Raw genomic sequence first — 22,667 nt, forward strand, 5'->3', positions numbered from 1 at the left:
ACACACACACAAACACACACACACAAACACACACACAGCTCCTTGAGCTAATCGTGACGGGAGCGGACACGTTTGAGACGGAAAAAGGGGGCAAGCTGTGTGACATACAGATTTTTCGTGGGTGGCAGGTGACGGGAATTCGATCTCCAAAACATCCCGGAGGTTGTGCAAGACGCTGGAGTCCGGGTTCCTGCCAGCAGACCACAGACAATCTCCTTCACACACTAATTAACCACATGCAAATGAGCCGGCAAAGACACCGGGGGATGATTAGGAGACTTTCACCAGTGCTGTATGAAAAGAAATAAAAGATAAATTTCAGACCGAACGGGGGCAGAGAGGGAGGATTTCCTGAGATGTGACACGTACAGGGGGAATTTAAAAGTCTCGTAATCGTGGCGTTTTTCATATGTTTTCAGAGTGATAATCAGATGGTTGTCTGCCCTCTGAGAAGCTGATACCTTCAAATGAAGAACAACGAGTTTGTTTGTTACGTACTGGTCTTGAGACTTGGAGGAAAGACTAGTGTCAGTGAGTAAAAACGAGATAACTTATACTGGATTGTGGACTCTATGCCAACAAACTAGCTTAAGAAATATTAATAATATTAATAATAGGAGCTGAGATGATTCTGATGATGCTTCAGTGACAAAGAGTGGACGTTTTGAGCAAGATTCCCAATAAAAAAACGACTAAAAATGAAGCTTCTCTGTTTGTGAGGTGATTTTAACCCTTTCATGCATGAATGTTGTGTCTGGAGGAAGTGTGGGCGGGGCTTCGTTTATCATTGTTGTTTATTACCACATAGGTGGCGCCACTCGTGTCCCTGGGGAAATAGTAAGTTTTGGCCGATACAAGGAAGTGGAGATAGATTTTCCATGTTTATAAAGTCTATGTGTCAAACACTGAGTTAAAGAACAAACCTGTCGTGCTCTGCAAAAATGGAAAAAAAAGGGCTTTTCTGGGGATGAAACTACAGATTTGGTTTAACGGTGACAACAGAAATTAGCAGGAACCAGTGGAGGAGACGGGACGGATGACGTGACGTTGCTGGTTTTGTGTTTTCGGCTGATTTGATAACAGCAGTGTTCAGAATGTGTTCTTTGACGACAGAAACGGGGAAAAACAGTAAAATTACAGTTATTCCACAGTTATTCCACTGAAACACAAATGACTCAAAGCAGGAGCCGTGTGATGGAGAGACTCTTACCACATGTGCATGTTGGCGTTGAGCTTATTCCTCAGTGGAGCCACCGCTGCAACAACAGAAACAGCCGGAGTTATTTGGTGAACTGTGATACTAATAAACAGGCTAAAATTTGATTTCAAGTCTGCAGATCCGCTATTATTGAACGTAAGCCCTCTGAAAATTAGAGTGCCTTAAAGAGAAGACAGAAAACGTACTCTGCATACGCTCAAACGCCGCCTCTTATTTGACGACGGCCCCGGTCGAGCGCAGGCGGCGGCGCCGCTGTCAGATATGAAGCGTCTCGGCTTCCTCTGTTTCCACAGGGGAGCTTTGTCTCCGTGCAGCGCTCATCACTTTCACTATTTGTTATTCCTACATGCAAAAAGCAATATTTCTGCGCGACCCCCCGTATTTGAGGGTCGCCGCCTGCCTCCCGTCTCGCCGGCTGCTGAAGTGTGCATGTGTTTAATATCTTTCGAGTCACATTGCTAGGCAACAGTCTACGAGTTGCGTGACCTTGGGTTTACAGAAACAATGGCCGACAATTGACGGGGACTTAAATAGAAAGCTGGAGCCCGAGCTCGGAGCCGGCTGCTCTGGCGAGAATGAAACCGCGCCGCCCGTGGAAGCAAGTGCTCTGACATGTCAGGACGCGACTACGTCTACACAACGGAGACGTAGGGAGATCAGAGAAGAAGAGTTCCCTTTTCATTCTCACCGATCCGATCTGAATAACGGCGCAGGAACAGGTCGAGCTTTATTTCCTGGCTGATCCTCAGCACATTACAGAGTGAAAAGGATGTGACCAGTGATGAAGAGGCTGCAGAGAGTCAGACACTGTTACTCAGTTCATTGATAAATAAGGATTATGATTAGTTACTTAGCATTTTCTGACATTTTACGAGAAGACCCACCAGACCTGCCCCATTTACAAAATATGGTGTTGGCTGTTGAACTGGATCTTGATCTGGAAACCAGTCTGAAGTCCCACAGGACACAAACCCTTCGAAGGAAGGAAAGATGGTCCAGATCTACTCTGTTAGGACATCGGCAAAGATCTGCCAGGCCAATCACGTAGTCGTCATCTCTACATCCTGGCTAGGGATGAGCATTGCTGCTAAAATAACTGGTTCCAACCCATTAGCCTTCGAGCTAATCGATTCTTCTTTTCGTGCCAGATGTCTACGTCAGAAGCACTTCATTCACATCACATGACGACAAAGAAGACGCGATGGCGGAGACACTGAAACGGTCCAGAAGGGACTGGAACAGCACAACATGCAACTAATGCAGCAACCGTAACTTCAAACACGGGCGACAACATTTGTCAGCAACACACAGCATTAAATACGGTCAACAACTTACTCATCTCTTGTTTAGAAACTCGAAAATCGGGAACGCCTACATTTTCTAGACCAAAACTTCATAGAAGGGATTGATAAGAATCGGATCGATAAGCAGAATCGATGATGCCCATCCTTAGTCCCGACTAATGGCCAACGAGTGTTTACAGAAGTCGTAACAAGTTTGACAAGTTGTGAAGCTATACTGGACTTTCTCTGCCTCCGGTTTTGCTTCCTAACCTGAACCTGATCTCTTGCAGTTATTCGTTTTAGGTCATAAACCCAAACCACGTCCCTGTAGCCTTAAAAACCTCTGAGACATCAGAGAGTCCGGGCTGAAGTAAGTCATAACGTGGAAACAGATAAATAGCGTGTGACCAGGAACAGCCTATTTATTCTTCTGACAACTGTCACCTGTAACATCGCGGAAGGAGCTTAACGTTGCTCTCGCAGCGTCCTGATGGCTGCATTGTGCTGAAGACAGGATTTCCCACGCTATAATACAGTGTGTCAGTTCGGTGCCTTTGAAGTGTGGCCATGTCTCTGGGGTCCTACCCACCATGCTCTGCTCCCAGCAGGCAGCACTCTGGCAGCATCTTTGGGTGCCTGGGATCCACCTCCACTTTGATGGATACGTTGTTTCCTGCGCACACACAGACAAGGATGAACCTGGTCACATGGGCTGCACACGTATTAACGTTTCATTAACGTCTAATGCGCCTTGACTGGAATTAGCTGCACGCGTTGCACAGTACCGATGGCGATTCGCCTCATGGTGTCGGACCGGCTGGGTTTTTCTGGCTCAAGAATCCAGGTCTTGCCGTCAATCTCGTCCAGGACGTCCCAGAACTCTGTCAGGGACTCTAGGACCAGCAGGAACTGACTGTGGAGCTGCTCCAGGGTGCTCTAGGAACGCAGGAGAAGTTACAACAGATTAGCAGGCAACAGGGGGGGGGTCGATCCAGGCGTTTTTAAAATGATTGGATCCACATCCAGCTTCAGTCAAGCCTGATGTTCTGTAGTTATTTATTTTAGTTCTGCCATGAACCAAAACCACATCCTCATAGCTTTAAATTGTTCCTCTTCATTGGCGTTGAGGTCTGATTTTAAAACTCGTCCTAAAACTCATTTTTATTCCTTGGTGTTGGACCCAGCATGAGAGTCTGCCCTTGTCTTCTGCCTCTAGTGTTTTTTATTTCCTATCGTTTTATTGCTTTTTAATTTATCTTATTTTACCGATGTGCAGCACTTTGTTACGGCTGTAGCTGTTTTATATTTTTTAAGTTCTATATAAATAAGGCTGAGTTGAGCCGATGACCACATGACGAAATGTGGTTGTTGTGTGGAAGAACTTTACTCTAGAGAGAAAAGGAATTCATGAGAATTCAAGCAAAGGCTGCAACCACAACAACAACAAAACTGCAACGTTTAAAAGAAGAGAAAAGTTTCCTGGAGAAAAATCCTGGGACTCCACATTAACTTAGACAGAAACACTTATTGGACTGAATCCAGTCGACTCTGGAAGAAGACAAGGAAAGACTTTAGGAAACTACAGGAGAGAAACTTTAGGACATTTATGATCTGATTGGCTGATTCTCAGTATTAAATGTTTTGTATTCAGGGGGTTTCCTACCTGACACTACAAGTGACCAAAGCTGAGCCAGCGTTGCCTTGTTCATTGTCACCTTCTCTTGGTGACATCACTGCTACAGATAGAAGATACCTTTAAAATGTGTAGTATCTTAGGGATTGACGCTTGGATTCTTGGATTCATTAGGTACACTAGTGAAAACTACAACATAGAATCCCGTCCTTAGCTTCACAGAGGTTTCTGGTATTCAGGTGTTCTGGTTTAAAATAAATCAAAGAGCCATTGATTCAACTGTGTTTTCATTTTAGAGGCTGTGGTTTGTCGTATTATTGAACTGTGTTGTACAGACACATGTTCCTATTATTTTGACAAGCCCATTCTAGTCAGTCTAGGCTAAATAACTCAATCCAGTTTAACGACATCCTCCACAATGATCAACATTAAAACAGTCACAAAGGGCTTCAGTCGTACACTGAGTAAAACACAAATACTATTAATGTATTTTTTATGGTATGAATATGTCATTGTTTGCTCTGGAAGCTCTTAGACGGTGGAGAAACATGTCAAAATTGCCAATAAATCACAGTTTCTGACACGTCAAGGACAAAGAAACAGTATCCAGATAATAAACAGCAGATTGATCAATAATAAATCTAATAGTTCAAGTAAATAAGGAAGAATTGATGCATGGAACACCTCCAGCGGTAGAATAAAAAGAATCGAGAGCAAGTAACAGAAAGGCAAAGAGCCTCCTTTCATTTCAGTGTTGCTTTAAATTTAGTCCTCACATTTTATTTGACAAAACTGCAGAGAAGGTAAAGTGCAGATAGTAAATGACCGTTTGTGAAAAACTCGAGGCACACGCTCATTTCTACACACACACACACAGAAAAAAGGGAAAGAGAGGCTGATAAAGGTGTGGGAGAGCAATCCAGACGGAATGAGAGGGAAAGAATTAGAGGAAAAAAATGAACCAAAAATTATGGGTCATTGTGCCAGCACAGTGCACACAATTAAGCATCGTCCAGGTGCTGAGAGCCTCAGCAATTACAGCCCAATTAATGCCAGTGGTATGATTACGGCTGCAGCTCGGGATAACGACGCTGCGCCCAGTTCTGAAAGAAGAAGGAGAAGAAGAAGGAAAAACAGGAAGAAGAGCTGGTAATTGAATTCCCGGTGAATGTGAGAGAAGGAGTGAGAGCAGGAGAGACCGAGGGGAGCGATGAAAGAGTCCGTCTCAATCAGTCTCTTTATCTGTTTATCATGTCTCTGAGTGACCTCCATTCAACTCCCAGAAGAAGAAGGAGACGGGATAAAAGAACTCAGACACTTCCAAACATGTTTACTGAGGATTTGGAATTAGTATTTGTTCATGACAGTAAAAAGTGAAGCTTTTCTTTTTTACCAGGATCATATATTTATTTATACAGACAGAGCTGCAATGGTTGAGCAACATACGGGCCAAAAGGGATGAATACACAGAGGAAGAGGAGAAGAAGAAGGAAGTAGAGAAGGTGAGAAAGATGGAGAAGGAGGAAATGGAGAAAGAGAAGCATGAAAAGAAGAAGGATAAGAAAGCAAAAGGGGAGGATGAGTAGAAGATGAAGGATGAGGAAGATGAAAAAGAGGAGGAAGAAGAATGAAGATGGGAAGAAGGAGAAAGGACGAAAATTGAATGAAGGAGAAGACGACGAAGAAGGAGGGAGGATGAGAAAGAGGAGAAGGTGGATGGAGACAAAGTTGTATTTTATCATACATGATTTTTATTTGTGTCATTAGTGTTTTACAGTTTTAAGTTACTTATTCTTTTTTATTTAATTTATTTCATTTACTAACTTATTTTTATGTATTTATTTATTTTCCTATTTCTTACCACGTCTTATTGTTTTAGTCTTTTAGTTCTCGATTCTTGATTTGTCTTGTGTTGTTTTATGTCTTTGTTTGTGTTGCATTTTCTTTTATGTATGAAAAGTGTTATATGAATAAAGTCTGATTTGATTTGAAGAAGAAGAGGAAGAAGGGGGAGGATGAGAAAGAGGAGAAGGAAAAGGAGTGGATGGAGCAGGAGGGAAAATGAGAAGGAAAGAGGAGAAGAAGTAGATCAGGAAGAAGGAGGGAGGAGGAGAAGAAGATGGATAATGAGGAAGACGAGAAGGAGGAATAAGAAAATGAGAGAGAATGAAGAAGAATTGGGAGAGGAAGAGAGGAAAGGAGAGGAAGGGAGAGGAAGAGGAGGAGAAGAACGTTTGGAAATGACATAAAAGACATTAACATTTTGTTGTTGTTGTTGTTGTGTTTTAATAAAGTCACATGACCTATTTGTCCACTAAGACTCGTGGACAAACACGTGTCAAAAATTTCAGGATGTTCACAAAATGTTTTGTAAAATGATTTAATCGATCAGAGACTTTGAAACTTTGTCGCCTACTCGCTTTTACTCCAACACTGTAAACACTTCTGAATAATAATTAATAGTCGTGGTCTGAACCATAACTTCATTATTACATGATACAACAGTAACTGATGCAGAGCAGAGGTCTGGGTTTCCACACTCACTCAGTCACACACACCTTCCTCATCTTTTTAATTCCTGCACCTTTTGGTTGTTTAAAAAAAAAAAAAAAAGAATTCCTCATTGTGCAGCCTGCACACACACACACACACACACACACACACACACACACACACACACACACACACACACACACACACACACACACGCACACACTAGAATAGTCAGAGAAATAAACCTCAGAGTGTCACATCTTGGTCCTGCAACGGAGCAGCTAATAATTACTCATTCAAATGAACATGTCAGGACTGTGGACGCACGGACGGACAGAGAGACAGAGACAGACAGACAGACCCTCCCCTCCCCACTACCCCCGTCCACACACACACACACACACACACACACACACACACACAACACACACACACACAACACACAAATTACACATTAAGACAGAAAAAAAAAACACTTGGCACTGACGCAAGCACATACACACAAATGTAAATGTGCTCACACACACACACACACACACACACACACACACACACACACACACTTCATGCTGCAGTGTGGGAGAGATCCATCAACGGCCCAGCAGGCAGACAGCCTCCATACGGCAGCGCTGTTCTGAGCTGGTCCGCACTGTACGCCTGCCATGTATCAGCGCCGCAACACACACACACACAGTCACACACACACACACACACACACACACACACACACAGTCACACAGTCACACACACACACACACACACAGTCACACACAGTCACACACAGTCACACACAGCCACTCAACCCACAAACACACACATTTATTAAAAGGACAATAATTAATACGACGCCTTCCTCGGCTCCTCACGCTCACAACATCAGACCCGACGGATAAAAGCAACAACTACAGCCAATATACAAGAATGATCCTGGGTTCTATTTGAAATAAACTACTTTTACTTTGCATAAAGCATCGGCACCGGATCATCGGTACCAGCCTGACTTTGACTCCGTGTCGGATCAGAAAGGAAACGGGTGGTATCGAGACTAACTGTGCGCCCGAGGAGAGCAGCAGTAAAAAGTTCCAGGGTTTATTAAATCTATTTAAGCTTCTATTAAACGTATTAAGAGAGAGATTGATGCACGTTACACGGAGGGATAGATGAACAACTTCTGCAGCTTCTGCAGGTACGACTGGACGAATAACATCGGCAATAAAAGCTAAAGAAAATATGGCATCGGTAATTTCTGACGGAACGTTTTTAGCGCGGCCTTGTCTGAAAGGATGAGAAACGCTGTGAGAGGATGCGTACGGAATGAGAGCCATTCAGGGAAGGTTGGCTTTTACAAGCTCACACATTTCACATTTGTTTAATTTTACCCGAACGCTTTTTATTTGACCTCCAGAAAATGTTTCATTTAATGCGGTTTTGTTGACTTTTTGGGTCTTTTGTAAGTTATGTGACATTCACACAGACGTGCGGCACAGAGCGGATTATTACGGCACTTTTCATTTTCTTTAGGATTTGATTCTCTTGATAAATAAAATGTCTTCATTTAAAAGAAGATGCAGCGTCTCCGTGCGCGTCCACGTACCTGAGCTGTCCAGGTTAGGACCAGGGGGACGGGCAGGTCTGCTGAACATTCAGGAGCCTCTGCAGGATGCTGCAGAGAAAGAAAATGAGGTTTTATAGTATTAAGACTTTAAATATAAAACTTTACCGCTTCCTCTGAATCCACCGTTAAGTGAATCTTAAACACAACGCCAGCACCGACTCCACTGATCTGCCGGGGTTTAGGGCTGGTATCATATAAAAAGTTAGAAAGTTAAATTGAATGTTCATCTCAACTGGTACAATAAAAATCCCTGTTAACTCTGGTTTATTAGATTCTCTTCCACATGTCGGATTATTAAACCTCATGACGCTGCTCTGTAAAAGCTACGACACATTTCCTTTTCTTATACTAAGTTTATACCACCCAGCCTCTGAGTACTGATCATAGATTATAGAAATAATAATAATGGAAAATAACTATTTATTATCAAACATCCAGTTTTATTGTTAAAGCTGAATCTGAAGAATTTATTATTTCTCTCTTTATTTAGTCACTAGTTTCTGTTTCTATTCACCTTCAACATCCTCCCCCCTCCTCCCTCCTCCCTCCTCCCTCCCGTCTTCCAGCCTCCACGCCGCCTCCTCCTCCTCCTCCTCCTCCTCCTCCTCCTCCTCCTCCTCCTCCTCCTCCTCCTCCTCCTGGCTGTGCCCGGTGAGGGATGACCTGGCGCTGGATCCGGTGGAAGCAGCTGGAGCGCTGGGAGCACTCGGGAGCTATTTTTGCAGAGTACTCACAGGGCGAATGGGGGTGGGAGTGGGAGTGGGGGTGGGGGGGCAGGTGGGCAGGTGGGCGCAGAGTGGGGTCCCGACCACCCCCCCCTCCCTCGTCCCTGGCGGATGTCAACCGGGCTTAGGTAAGCACCACCTCACCACGCCACCCACCACGCACACAATCTGCGACCCCACTCTGAGCTGCTCCACTGCTGCCAGGACCTGGATCTTCACTCGGGCTGAGGCTTCACGTCAGGAGCAGGTTGAGAAAATACTTGTACAACTCGGAAAATGTTTTTTTTTTGGATCATTTTTTAACTTTTACATCTTTCTTTTTTACGTTTTTGCATATAAAAATGACTTGAGCGGATTTTCACAGAAGTCCTCAAAGTAGATGGAGAGAACAATGCAACAAATAAAACTGAATTACTATACTTTGGTATTTGTTTAATTACGATAATGAGCCAATATTACATTTCTGTGACCTCTAGGATTACGAGTTACTTTCAAGAAGCTGTGCTTCAATAAATAAAAGTGATATTTCAGAAATTTCGATTAAGTCCAGCGGCTTTTTGTATGTGTTTCCAGTGAGATGTGTTTCCATTGACCTCTTGTAAAGCTTTGTCTCACGATATCCCATAATTCTCTTAAATTCTCGTCACATAAAAGACTTATCTTTGAGGAAAGGGACTTTGTCATCTTTGGTGACTTGGAAAGGCCAAATAAGTGTTTCCATTGCACTTACATGATAAACTTTTATATCAATATGTCTGAAAAAGCACCTCATGAGTGTAAAAGTGTTTTAGCTTTAGATATTTGAGACACGGTTTCATTACCATTTATTATTGAGATATTTGATACAGTTTTATGTATTTTAAGGGGGAGTGGAAACGCAGCAACTGTGATGAGACTGAGGTACTTTCCAGTTTCTCGTTTTGTTTCAAATAAATCAATGATTTATCACAGTCTGATCTTCATAACACATATTTATGGAACTGTATGATAACAATGGACAAAAGAACGGTTAAAGTAGAACAAGATAAAGTCAAAGTCCGGATCTTAATCCAACAGAAATGTTGTAGCATCAGTTGATGAGAGGAAACCACCAACATCTCACAACTGAATAAATGGGCTAAAATTCCTATCACTGAACGCAATCACTGAACAGCTGTAATCTAGAAAAGTCAGTCAGATGGTTCAAGTATCTTGATAAGTCAGATAAGTTGGCAGGTTTTATGCAGATTAATGTAGAAGTCAAAAGCAGCAGAGGCTCTAAAAAAATCTTAATTTGATTGTAAGTGTCCAGTCGTGCAAGAAAATATTAAAAATAATAAATCGCTTTGATAAATAAATTGTTTCTCATACGGTTTCTCTACCAAAACATCTTCTTTTTTCCCTTCATATTAATAATTAACAATATTGTGTCGCAAATGATGCTCATCGGTTTTAAAATTAGGCTGAACTCAGACTAAACTTTCCTCCTTCGGCAGATGAACGTAAAAACTGACCTGAACACAAATGTTTTTCAGAGGAGAGCTCCACTGTGTAAAAGCAGGACTGTTTTACTGATGCGGTCCTGTGTAACAATTTGAGTCCGTTAGAGAGAGACACAAGCACACATTAACATTATCATAATTCAGGATCGTCTGTTCTGTCTATTCAAGTGGAACCAAAGGTTCTGGTTTAGATGCATCTACAATTCAACACAAAAATCAAACCAGAATTGTTCAAAAATGCCATTAAACTCAATCTGTCACCTGGTATCGTTCACCATGAAGCTCCCTGACATGCAAACACGTCATCACCTGTACCTGCAGCGGGTAAAGGCTCCGTTCACTTCTCTCCACACACGGCGGCTATGCAGATGAACGTGGGTGTATCGGTTTTCTTTATGCACAGAGGAAGGTTTTTTATCTGTGCTACATCTCAGTCGCTGTGGGTTATCATGTCTCTCCACACCCTCTCCAGCTTGACCCACATTTAGGGGCACAGATGTAAATCACTGATGTGCTATCGGCAAATTGAACATCGCCATTGGTGGAGTCAGGCTGTTTGGATTTGGATTGGTCCGTGGGTCAACATCGAGTTGCAGAGTGATGAATAACTTTCAGTGTGGAAATGAATATCACAGTAAACTGTGTGCGTTTCCGTGCAGGGGACGAGTGAGTCTTACCTTGGACTGGAGTTTGATGGTGAGAGTGTGCGGCCTCGCAGAGGAGTCCTCCGCTTTCAGCCTCAGCGTTCGGAACTCGGCGTCTATGGAGAGCAACCTGGAGATGGGACACAAATACAATACGGGCGCCGTAAATCCACCAGAGTACGCAGCGGTGTAAACTGACAGCGGCCATCATCCGCCGTTAATCACGGCAGCAGAGAGCAACACTGAGACATCAACTCTAGCCTGAGATTTATAACTCTGGGCAGCGACACAGCGGCATTACATCATGAAGCCGCTTCGTATTCACGGACAAATGCAGCAGGACATGAGCAAGAGAGGAGATAGAAACAAAAGTAACTGAGCTTCCTATCGATCCATTTAATGATTTAATGAAGAAATACTCGAGTCGCCACAGAAACATCCTGAATCTTCACAATAAACCTGGAGACAAACACAGACTGTGCAACTTCACCCGACACCAACTAATCTGACTGATGAGTCGGCCTGATACAAAGAAACAGGGAGAGCAGGACTTTCATGAAGAAGGCAGCACTTTTAAATTATTAGCTCTCGCTCTGACCGGTGATTGCCTGAACAATGCTGGGCAAACTTTTACTACAATGGCAGTTCTTCACTGATTCAGCTACTCAGCTCCCGAGCTGCATTAGCATCACCAGATCCTTGTTTAGCATTAGTGTGAGCCTTTTCCGCTTTCACACTGAAAATCGCAATACAAGCCGTACATAAACACAGTTGTGCATGTGCAGTTCACATCAAGATTCACCCGATTGGTGGGATTACCCGAGCTTGACATAGGGCTAGGGTGGCACGGCAGCTTGGTGGTTAGGACTGATGCCTCCCAGCGAGTCAGGCTTGGACCTTTCTGGGTAGAGTTTGCATGTTCTCCCTGTTTCTGGGTGAATGGTTGGTTGTCTCTGTGTTAGCCCTGCGACAGACTGGCGACTTGTCCAGCTGGGATAGACTCCAGCAACCCCCACAACCCTAGAGAGGATTAAGCGGTATGGAAGATAAGATGGGACATAGGGCTAATTCATGTGTGAACTTCCATTAAAGATCGTGTAGCCACACATTTGATTTGGTTGACTGTAAAAACCTCGGGGAGGTCAACAGGAAGACTGATCTTATGGGAGTGTTTTGAGATCTGGGTGAGCTTCCAGTGACAAAACCAGAATGCACGGGCAGGTACAATCAATGTCATCGGGTAATTTAGCAGGACGGCACAGGATGCGTTTCGATTGCAGGGTCATTGACCCGGGAAGAAATTCCACGGCAACCCTTTCCCCTTTCACAGCGCCTAAAAACACCCACGACAACCCGGGACAACACGAGCCAAACCGTTCCCCAGCGAGACGACCACTCTTCCTTAAACCGTATGGAAGCACGCTCAATTTACAATCTGTATAGCTCAGGCGGGTGGTCTACAAGTCCACAAACACACCTGAAACTCCATGACACTGAAGTGTAGGTAGTTAGATCTAGTGGAGCGTTTCCTGAAAACTCTCCCGGTCTTCTGGAATTCCCGTTAATGTCCAGTATCTTCGATCAGATAAATGATTAAACGGCGAATAATCGTTGACATACATCGTATGTATCTAAGCATTGAGCTCGTATTAAGCAAACATCAATGGATTCCTTTTCCTGAGCCTAACCTGAGCCACCATCCTGGTCTGGGCTCCTGTTGATGCAGATACCGAGATGGTTAAGTATCAGTTGCTTGTTTCCTGAGAAGTTTAAGGTAATAATAATAGTTCAGGAAACGGTACTACTGAAGCTCTAGTTCATCCAGCCAGGAGCTCCTTGAGGCGCTCCTCTAAGCTAAGGAAAGATTTTATTTTCTCCACGCCATAGTGGATATGACAGTTACAGCAGTGGGAGTCAAGATCTGGGAAAATGTCTCCGGATGACCTCGGGCTGAGTCCACATTTTCAAGCTTGAGTCAACTTGTGAATCCAGCCCCCTTCCCTTTCTGAGCTAATTATAACCCACTGAGGCTAAGGACATAACACTGATCTGGCTGGAGCATCCACTAACACTGCTGTCAGATTTACTGCTCCAACACACTGTGAAGGTATCAGTTCCTCCCCCTCACCAGTCCATCTCTCCGGTCTACCGAGACCCCAAGACAAAAGACCGATCTGAGACAAAGGTTTTGAGCGGCCACCCCCCCTCCAGATTTACAGTACGCTGCGATGGGCGCTCTGTGCCGAGGATGACATGGCTGTATATCTGCTGAGGATTTATGGAGTGTGTTAGAGGGGAGTGATGTGAACAGTGTGCTCAGGGAATGACACACACACTTAGGGAAGTGATGGAATGATGGGACATGGTGTCCAACGGGGCCCCCGACTCATAAAAGCTTCAACTCGCTCGCACACTCACAATCAAAGCCCGGAGAAGGACAACGCTGTTTTAATGTCATATGCACGGCAACGTGTACACATACGAGAACACAATGTCATGGCTGTGACAATCTGACAAACACACCTTTCCTTAGGTGTGTGGAAGTGCCAACATTATCGACAGCAGAGTGAAATGATCTAGCAGCAGTGAAGAGCTACTTGAGCAGATAATACCCACGTTACATTATGTCACAGATGCATGTTTATGGAGATCTATAAAATTCCCATTGCTGCTAACAGCAATAAATACACCAATAATGTAAAGCAGCAACGGTAAATAGACCTATGCAAGTAAGAAAGTGACACACATCCAAGTAACTAAAGCAATGAGGAAGAAGCTGAATCACTTGCTGCATTTCCATTATCCATAGAAAAGTTAAATATTGAAACAAAAAACTAGTAATGGAAACGCCTACATTTGAAAAATATCGCGAAAACATTTCTACGCTCTCGTGAGGTGTTTTTTTCAGACGTATCGACATAAAAGTGCATCACAAAAGTTCAACGGAAACACTTTTTTTCTGCATTTCCCCGTCACCATCATCACTGGAGATGACGCAGGAGGTCATGTGTTCATTTGAAGTCCGTCTTCTTCAAAGTGAAGTCTCAGGTAACGAGAATTTAAAAGACTTTTGCATACAATTTATACAATAGCTGCCAAAATGAACGCCTTTAGTTGCAGTTTGACTAAATGTAACAATTAGAAGTTGACAAAAATACAAGGACGTTTTGTTGACTAAAATTAAGAAAGATCAAAATGACAAAAATATGACAAAGGCTGCTAAAGCTTTTCAAAGACTAAATCAAAAATGTCTGTCACAGTTAACGCTGGGATGAACTAAGGAATATGCTTCTCTTTAATCCTATTTCAGACAGGACACTTGCGTAAATCTCTGCATGCTGCATTCCTCTGTATTTCCACAGTGGCCGGTCTGTTAGGTTTAATGGGCAAACACACGGTGCAGTATTCACAGGCTGTAACGAGCCAAATACTAAAAATTCCAACACATTTTAAAGCCACTTGGGATTAAAGGAATCTTTTACCTCCCACCTCCCACTGTTCTAGCTGCAGGACTATGTACAAATGGTACCCAGGGGTGTCATCACTGTAAAAACATGATGAACACCAATGTGTTTAATGGCACTTCACGAGGTCTAAATCAAGTGTGAATCTGCACACTGAATCCAAACCCTTCTTTAAACCTTGTTGAATCAAATAACCAAAACTCAGACACTTATATTAAGGCACTCATATTGACCTTCAGGTGGCTGAGAATGTACAAATCACAACCGAGATGGACGTTTAACTGGTACAACCTCCTCCAACCACACAATCATGTCGTCCTCCCACAGTGAAACACCAAAAAAAACTATGGATTTGCAAATACTTTCCTTTCATTTACTGCCTCGAAAGCTCTCAGAACAGAATGTGCTCAGAAGATAGACAGACTTTAATGATCCACAAAGAAAATCGCTAGGTCATAGTGTCTTAGTTGTTACAAAAAAGCTGAACTGTTATACAGCTGGCTAGAGTGAGGTAAAAAAAAAAGTTCTGTATTATAGCCAGACTCAACTCAAACAGTGCTAAGGATAGAGAAAGAAATAGCCCTCCAACCAATCAGGGCCATCTTGATGTAAGCATATTCAATATGATTGGCCTGGAACATGATCAGTTCCCAAGGGGGTGACTCCAGACCAACCTTCCACAAAACAAAACATTGTGAGACTTTTCCAGGCGTATAACCTGCCATAGATTCAGTAAAAGTCAGCACTGGTTGAGCTCAATGACCAGCGCTGGAGACTTTTTGGTCATTGTCATTGTGGATCACAAGTACTACACAAAGCCTTTAGCACACATTGCAACAGTGCTTCTCCAAGTGTGGGGAATGGAGAAATGAAAGGACTTTCTTGACAATAACTCTGGATCCACTATGTTTTGGACAACGATGGACTTTCCGGCCTGAAAGATTCAATCTGCTCATATTGACGCGGTTCTCAAGCATCAAGCAGTAAAAATACAACAGCTGCCTATACTTAGCGGCATGATGCGGCACCACACTTCCGAAACACAGATGGATGCATGGAAACACACTGACTTGAATAGAGCAAACTTTTTTTTATTGTTGTTGACGGCATCATATGGGCAGGAAAACCTTGTGCCGTGCTTGTGTTTGAGAATTAAAACAGCCGGTGGGGGCAATGTTCCTGACTTGTAGTATCCAGATATATAGAACTACCTCATTAACCTTCCTTCGTCTTACTCTGGAGTCGCTGAAAGCATTGAAGAGCCTGGAGGGGTCCAAATGGACGCAGTCAGGCTTCCTGGTGCACATTCAGTTTTGGAGTTTGACGGCTAAAAACAGCATCTCCATGTCCATGTCATCTTGCAGATGTTTGGGAATCCTGGAACAACTTTCCTTGTCTCCGACTATTCTGACAGGGTTAGCAGTCAATCGAATAATCATTAGCCAAGTGCGCTTTCCTGCCAATATGGCGGTGTTGTGATTAACGGCGCAGCGTGAGGATGACGGAGCTCTATTGCCGCCATCTAGATCTGGGATTAAGGAATTCTGGGTTGGAGTGGAGAGGGAGTATCCAGTCACTGGTCAGAGAGTTGTCTGCATTCTCCTACCCTTTGCCACATCTCATCTCAGGTCAACATTGAGCATGATTTTAGAGTGGCAATGTCAACCTTTCAGCCCACTTTGAAAAGATATGCAGTGGAAAACTGGCTCATTGGAGCCACCAATGCAGGAAAAAACTGAAAACAAATGGACAAATGGATCCTGGTGTTGTTTTATGTTCCTTTTTTGCACTGATTGCAAATGACTAAAACAATGTTTCACTATTATTTTCTGTACTTTTACTTTTTGTACTTTTTACTTTTATTTTCTTATGAATGTTGTGTCATTTGATGTTATTGATGCTTGATCTGTTATGAAGTATAACATTACTTTGTGTTCAACAAATTTAAAAATGGATTTTTGTAGGGGCGATTGGTAATGGTGGACGTCCAAAGAAGTTTGAGAAGCTTAAATAACAGCAGCCATGTTTCCTGAGTGTAAACCTACAGATATAAACACATTGAAATTAAAAACTCAACAAAGGTATCCCTAGGGGATGTAGGAGAGTTCAGGAAAAAGGAAGCACGGCTTGTGCAGTTATCATCTACCAAGTGGATATAAAAGTAAAATCCATAAACGAGGTTCGGTTCTTGACGACAATTTCGTGAAATAGTCACCGGCGCATTCCTAACACACACATTTCCTTTCCATCTCGTCTCCTCTGGGGTCTCACGGCCAGGATAGCAGGGGCTAGCCGCCGCCCCTGCACGGCCATGATGAAACCAGCGTGACAGTGGGACGACCTGCTGGGAAGACTGATGAGAGCATCCCATTTGCAACTCCACAGCCAAGTGAGTCGCTTCCAGACAGCGCTCCCCCCCCACCCACCTACAACTCTGTGTGTGTGTGTGTGTGTGTGTGTGTGAGCTAGACTCATATTTTTTTTTTTTTGTTGTTTGTGTCTTGACAAAGTGATTCATGAATGGTGAGATCGACGCATATGCAAGCGCCTCTGTGCGGAAAACACACAAGTAAAGTGATGACAACAGAGAATATAGAGGACAATGTAAAGTGTGAAATGTATGTGCATTTAAAAAAAAACAACAAAAAAAACAAAAACGTACCAATACAACCATTAGCCTGGTTTACAATTTGGCTATGCTAACCAGGACATTCTCATTAGTTACTGGTTGCAACTGCAGAACTCCCAGTACCATTTGTGACTGCGTTTACATCACAGGATCATTTATTAGCTGGCCTAATAATGTAACAAAAACAAAATAATAATTAAAAATCCACATTGGAAAAGCGTGCGATCCCTCCAGCCCCGGGTCTGGTTGGGCCCGACGGAGCCCTGCTGTCATGGAGTCGTTACAACTGGCCTCAAAACAAAAAAAAAAAAAAAAAAAAGTGCAGCAACACAGTGTGACGGAGAGACATCGCTGGGATAAGAAGAGGAGAAGACGCTCTGCACTTTCCGCCGAGAGGCCGTGAACATGGAGTGCCAGCTGTGCCCGTAATGAGCCCCGGAGCTTCCAGGGCCACGTTTTTTTCTTGGGGGGGGGGGGGGGGGGGGGGGCCACCGACTGATGGCGGCCGACCTCCTTGACCTCATTTTTTTCATTAATTAACACGCGGCTTCGCCATCTCCAGCCAATTAAGATGACCACGCTCGGAAAAAAAAAAAAACGCCGCCGAAGCGGAGACGCGCGGAGACGGCGAGAGGGGAGACGGGAGGGAGAAGCGCTCACTTACCTGGCCCAATCAGCAGACCGAATTACAGCTGGAAACCCCTGGCGGCTATTAGCACGGCCCATACCAATTAAGACGCTAAGCGAATCTCGAGTGCTTTGGAGATTGAGGCCCACTGTGTATAATGCCTCCTAACCGTAACACGACACCGAAAATGATGTTGGTCCCATTTCCAGCATAAAGCATACCTTCACCCCCCCCCACCACCTCCTCCTCCCCCTCCCTTTCCCTCCCCGCACACTTCTCCTATTAAAACCTGAGAGTCTTCAATTAGAGCCATTTGCATTTTGCTAATATCATAATTGTAGCCGTGGTCATTAATAGGAAAGTGGAAAATGAGTGTAGTAGTCAAGGCTTAATCCGAGCTGGGGGAGAATAGATATCTACCAACTAACCCCCCTCCCCTCTTTGCGCTCTCCCTGACGAGCGGAGGCGACGGTATTAGCCGGGCCTGTCACTGCACGCGGGTGCTGAGCGTTATTAAATGTGACCTGGATTTAACTATAACTCAATAACTAAAAATAAGGAAGTCATTAAGAGCCATTTGTTAATGTGGAGCCGTGTTGTTGCAAGCGCTCCAATCGGTTTTTAGAGGAGGGGAGGAGGAAAAAAAAAAAAACAGGGGCCGCTCCATATAACCAAGGAATGGGAGTTTCTACCTATATATACACACACACACATCTCAGTAAATTAATCCTCTGGGGAAAATACATAAGAAGTAAGGAGAACGCATTTTAAATTTTCATCTCTGCGTTGCTCACAGTTTCTGTACTGAATCTTCGTGGCTTCTAAGAAAAGAAAAAATTTTTTATATGTGGATCAGCGAGAGGGGAAACTCCATTAGGGACTATTTCCACGGGCAAATCCCCGGTATCCTGGGACCGTGTAAGTGGGGAACGGAACCGTGTTACCTTGTTGTTCATTAACAGAAAATAATGATTTGATCATTACTTGATTTCCTTCGTTATCCAATTTAAACGACTATTTGCGAGAGGGGGTTGATTCTCATCAAAGACCCCCCCACACCCACCAAATAGAAGATTGGAAAAACGTCGCCTGGTCTGATAGGTCTTGATTTCAGCTGTGACATTTATATGGAAGGGTCAGAATTTGGTGTAAACATTATGAAAGCATGGATCCATCCTGCCTTGTATCAATGGTTCAGGCTGGTGGTGGTGGTGGTGTAATGGTGGGGGGGTCATGGTTTAAATGCCACAGTCTACCTGAGCATTGTTGCTGACCATGTCCATCCCTTTATGACCACAGTGGACCATCTTCTGACGGCTACTTCCAGCAGGATAATGCACCATGTCACAAAGCTCATATCATCTCAAACTGGTTTCTGGAACATGACAATGAGTTCACTGTTCTCCAATGGCCTCCACAGTCACCAGATCTCAATCCAATAGACAGAGGAACCTTTGGGATGTGGTGGAACGGGAGATTCTCATCATAGATGTGCAGCCGACAAATTTGCCAATATGGACCAAAACCTCTGAGGAATGTTTCCAACACCTTGTTGAAAGTATGACACCATGGGTCCAACCTTTTACTAGCGAGGTGTTCCTAATAAAGTGGCCAGTGTGTGTATAAAGGGCTACTTACTTGTCCCATCCAAGAATCTCCATCTCAGAGATCAGCTGAGAGTAATACTGTGGTGGTGGGATGGAGTGACACTCGGGGCGACTCTTCAGACACACTTCCTGTCACGACACAAACAGAGCACTTCTTATTTTATGACCTATGAATATCACATCACAAGTCTCCAGCACAATCTAATTTGACTAAACGCCAACAACACAAACAAACCGAATCAGGGGCCAGCGAGTCCTTTCTTAAAACCTTTGTGTGGTTGCGAGCACGAGGCGTCTTTACACTTTTCATTAATCTAACAAAATATACATGTGAGCCTCGCCATCAAGGCTATTGATAGTGCCCGGAGGTTCCCATTTACTTCCTATTCATAAAGCAACAATGTCAACGCGGCCGCGCTAACCACTGCGTCATTGTCCCTCTTACCAAGACGGTCTTCAGCTCCAGAACGAAACCGACGAGATCGAGCGACTGCTGCAGCCTCTGTGAGAAGTCAAGCCAGAGAGAAAAGACATCGTTGAATGGAAGGATAATGAAGTGACAGTGTCTATTTTTTTTTTTTTTTCCTCCTCCTCCTCCTCCTCTAGCCAGCCATTCAAATCAAACACAGTGTTTGTGATTAATGGGGGCTGCCACCAGCTTTAATAATTAATGATAGCTTAAAGGCTGTGAAAATAATGAACTTTGCAGCCCGGGGTGAAATATCAATCTCATCCAAATAACCCCGAGGGGGCCCACATAACAAATAGGGACATTTTCCAGGCGATGTTAATTAAACAGTGAAAAATATTTTTCTCTGTGTCTGAGTGAGGTGAGGCTGACGGGTGACGGGAGAGCGCGGGAGGGACGACGGGGGCACGGAGCAGCCAACACAAAGGAGCTGAAAAAAAAAAAGTATACGCGCCGATCAGGCGTAACATTATGACCACCTGGGTCCTATGTGGATCATCCCACAGATACTTGATAAGTTTGGGACATTGTCTGTATATACTGTGGAAAAAAAACATCGTCACGTCACCCATTGGATTGTGAACTTTAAAAATGAAGCCCAAAGTGGGCGGAGCCTGCAGTTTCCCAGTTGAATTTGTTTTACGCTTTTTAACATAGGGGTCTATGGTGATTTGCCTTTTGGAGCCTCAAGCAAATGTTTTGCACTTCCACATGGGCTTCACTGTTCAGACCTGGAGGATGCTGCCTGGTTTGGGATCTAGTGAATTTGGAGGCCAGGTCAACACCTTGACGAGTAGCGTCATTGCTATAGGGGGGAGGGGCCTGTTCTAGTGCAGGTGGGTGCTACATGTCTAAGTAACATCCACACTGATGAATCGCCAGGTACAAAAGTTTCTCCTAGCAGAACACTGAATTGTCACGAGATAATCAATGTTATTCAGTCTTCTCATCTGTGGTTTTAATGTTATGGCAGATTAGTGTATACAGTAAAACACACTCACCTGCTTCACTATGTGCTCATATCCACGCAACAGGTGTTTTAGCTGCCAGCAGCAGTGCAGCCTGCAAGGACAGAGTCATGAGTAGTCTGATTTTTGCTTCTGCAGAGGCTTAAATTAGTCACACGCCTTTGTCCGTCAAAACGCTAGAAGTGCTCGCATAATTTGTAAAGAGAAGCCGAAGGGGAATCGTTCGTACTTGGCCTGCTTAAGCTGGCGATCTGCTGGTAGTTGTATTCTCATTCTGAAGTCTCTTTCCTGGAAAAATACAACGTGACACTGAGTTAAATGACACACATGGCATCAGGAAAATAATACATATATCTAAAGAGACATCATAGGTGGGTTGGAGAGTTATGCATGTCTGTGTGAATGGATAACTACAGGCCCAGGACCACAGATGAGGAGTATGCAGCTCCACAGATTAGAAACACACAGCACCAGGCAGGAGACAATCACAAGAAGCTGCATTTGTTTAGTTCTGCTCGTTGTGTACTCCAGTATCAACGATAAAATCTTCATAATTACGCCGAATTGTCCATCAGTTCATAGACATCCGTGCACTGTCTGAAATTTAAGTCGTAAACATATGTCCAATTGTTCATAGCAATGAGTCTTTAAATTAGCCTATTCTTAAATTGAGTTTGGTGTAGGATTTCCACATCTTAGCCTCAAACTGTCAAGCTTGGAAATTACCGTAATGACACAAAATTGACTGTACGGCGCAACATCTCAGCTTTGAGAAACCGTTGAAATGTTGCGAAAATACATAATTACGGTAATCCCAAGTGCGCTTGCGCACACGATCCGTCCGGCGACTCGTTCGGTTTTAACGATTACAGTAAATAACGAAAAATTTAACTAACTAAAGTTACCTGGACAGTGATGAATCCATCGTAGATCGTCTTCTCCTTGTTGAGAGGCAAAAGCAGAGGGTTGTCTTTTACCAGTGAGCTCTCCATGGAACTCATTTTAACGAATATAAACGTTCAACTTCCAACTGTAAAAATCTCAATTTAAGACTTTAGATAAACCCGAACGAGTCAGCCGAGTGTAGATAGTCTAACAAATGCTGGCAAACGCAGAATTATGCCACTACTGAAACATTATCAGGGATAAAGTGAAAGCTCCGTGTCCCGCCATTACAAACTAAAACAGGCGACGTCACGCCGCTGCCTTCAGGGACGCACAGAAAATATCGGATATGTGACGTTCAAATGTCAGCGGGTACATAATAATGTAATGTGATGTAACTGCGGCCTAATTAGCCTAATTAGTCTATGTTACTTACGTGCATTCACTGTAAACACAGACATAGCTGTCAAAAAATAAGTCTAAATTAGTCTTTAGTTTTATTTACAGATATATTTGACAAGATTTTTGGTTACTGCTGCTACTTCATACCTATCACATTACCATTTTGCACAACATGCTGCATGTATGTTATTGGCCTGGCCCTCTTGAGATCAAATTGGACTGTATGTGAGCCTTGCACTAAAAGGAGTTTAAAATAACTTGGAATGCCAACATAGAAATCTGGACGAACCTCAACAACTCTGACATCAATATGACATGGTTGCTTCACACGTCAACAGTCTTCCCTCCATTCGTGTCTCATTAAATCAGTATTGCTCATTTTTATTACCATACAAATCGATGTTATAAGACGGTTTTGCTAACAGTGGCTAAGCCTGAACTTTGTCTGCAGGTCTTTGCATTAACACCAAGTTCACATCACCCGTTCTGCATCCGAGGTCTAGCGAAGCAGAGAGTTGGATA

General features: G+C 43.6%; 1 protein-coding gene across 4 annotated transcripts in view; it reads right to left on the reverse strand.

The window, feature by feature from the left end:
- Positions 1-22,042, reverse strand: part of fancl (FA complementation group L) — a 24,540-nt gene extending 2,498 nt beyond the window's left edge. For 2 of the 4 annotated variants that reach the window (XM_047603832.1, XM_047603830.1), the window contains exons 1-12: positions 21,764-22,042; positions 21,088-21,146; positions 20,892-20,952; positions 19,867-19,923; positions 19,453-19,550; positions 11,127-11,223; positions 8,223-8,291; positions 3,288-3,438; positions 3,092-3,175; positions 2,947-3,027; positions 1,211-1,256; positions 109-190 (exon numbers count right to left, since the gene is read on the reverse strand). In XM_047603832.1, coding sequence (XP_047459788.1) covers positions 109-190; positions 1,211-1,256; positions 2,947-3,027; positions 3,092-3,175; positions 3,288-3,438; positions 8,223-8,291; positions 11,127-11,223; positions 19,453-19,550; positions 19,867-19,923; positions 20,892-20,952; positions 21,088-21,146; positions 21,764-21,859 — 981 coding nt within the window. In that variant the 5' untranslated portion in view covers positions 21,860-22,042. The remainder of the gene's footprint in view (positions 1-108; positions 191-1,210; positions 1,257-2,946; positions 3,028-3,091; positions 3,176-3,287; positions 3,439-8,222; positions 8,292-11,126; positions 11,224-19,452; positions 19,551-19,866; positions 19,924-20,891; positions 20,953-21,087; positions 21,147-21,763) is intronic. The other 2 variants (XM_047603834.1, XM_047603833.1) reach the window with 1 other exon arrangement.
- Between the last annotated feature and the right edge of the window lie 625 nt (positions 22,043-22,667).

Source organism: Mugil cephalus, chromosome 13 (genome assembly GCF_022458985.1).
Source record: "Mugil cephalus isolate CIBA_MC_2020 chromosome 13, CIBA_Mcephalus_1.1, whole genome shotgun sequence".
In the NCBI taxonomy this organism is placed as follows: domain Eukaryota; kingdom Metazoa; phylum Chordata; class Actinopteri; order Mugiliformes; family Mugilidae; genus Mugil; species Mugil cephalus.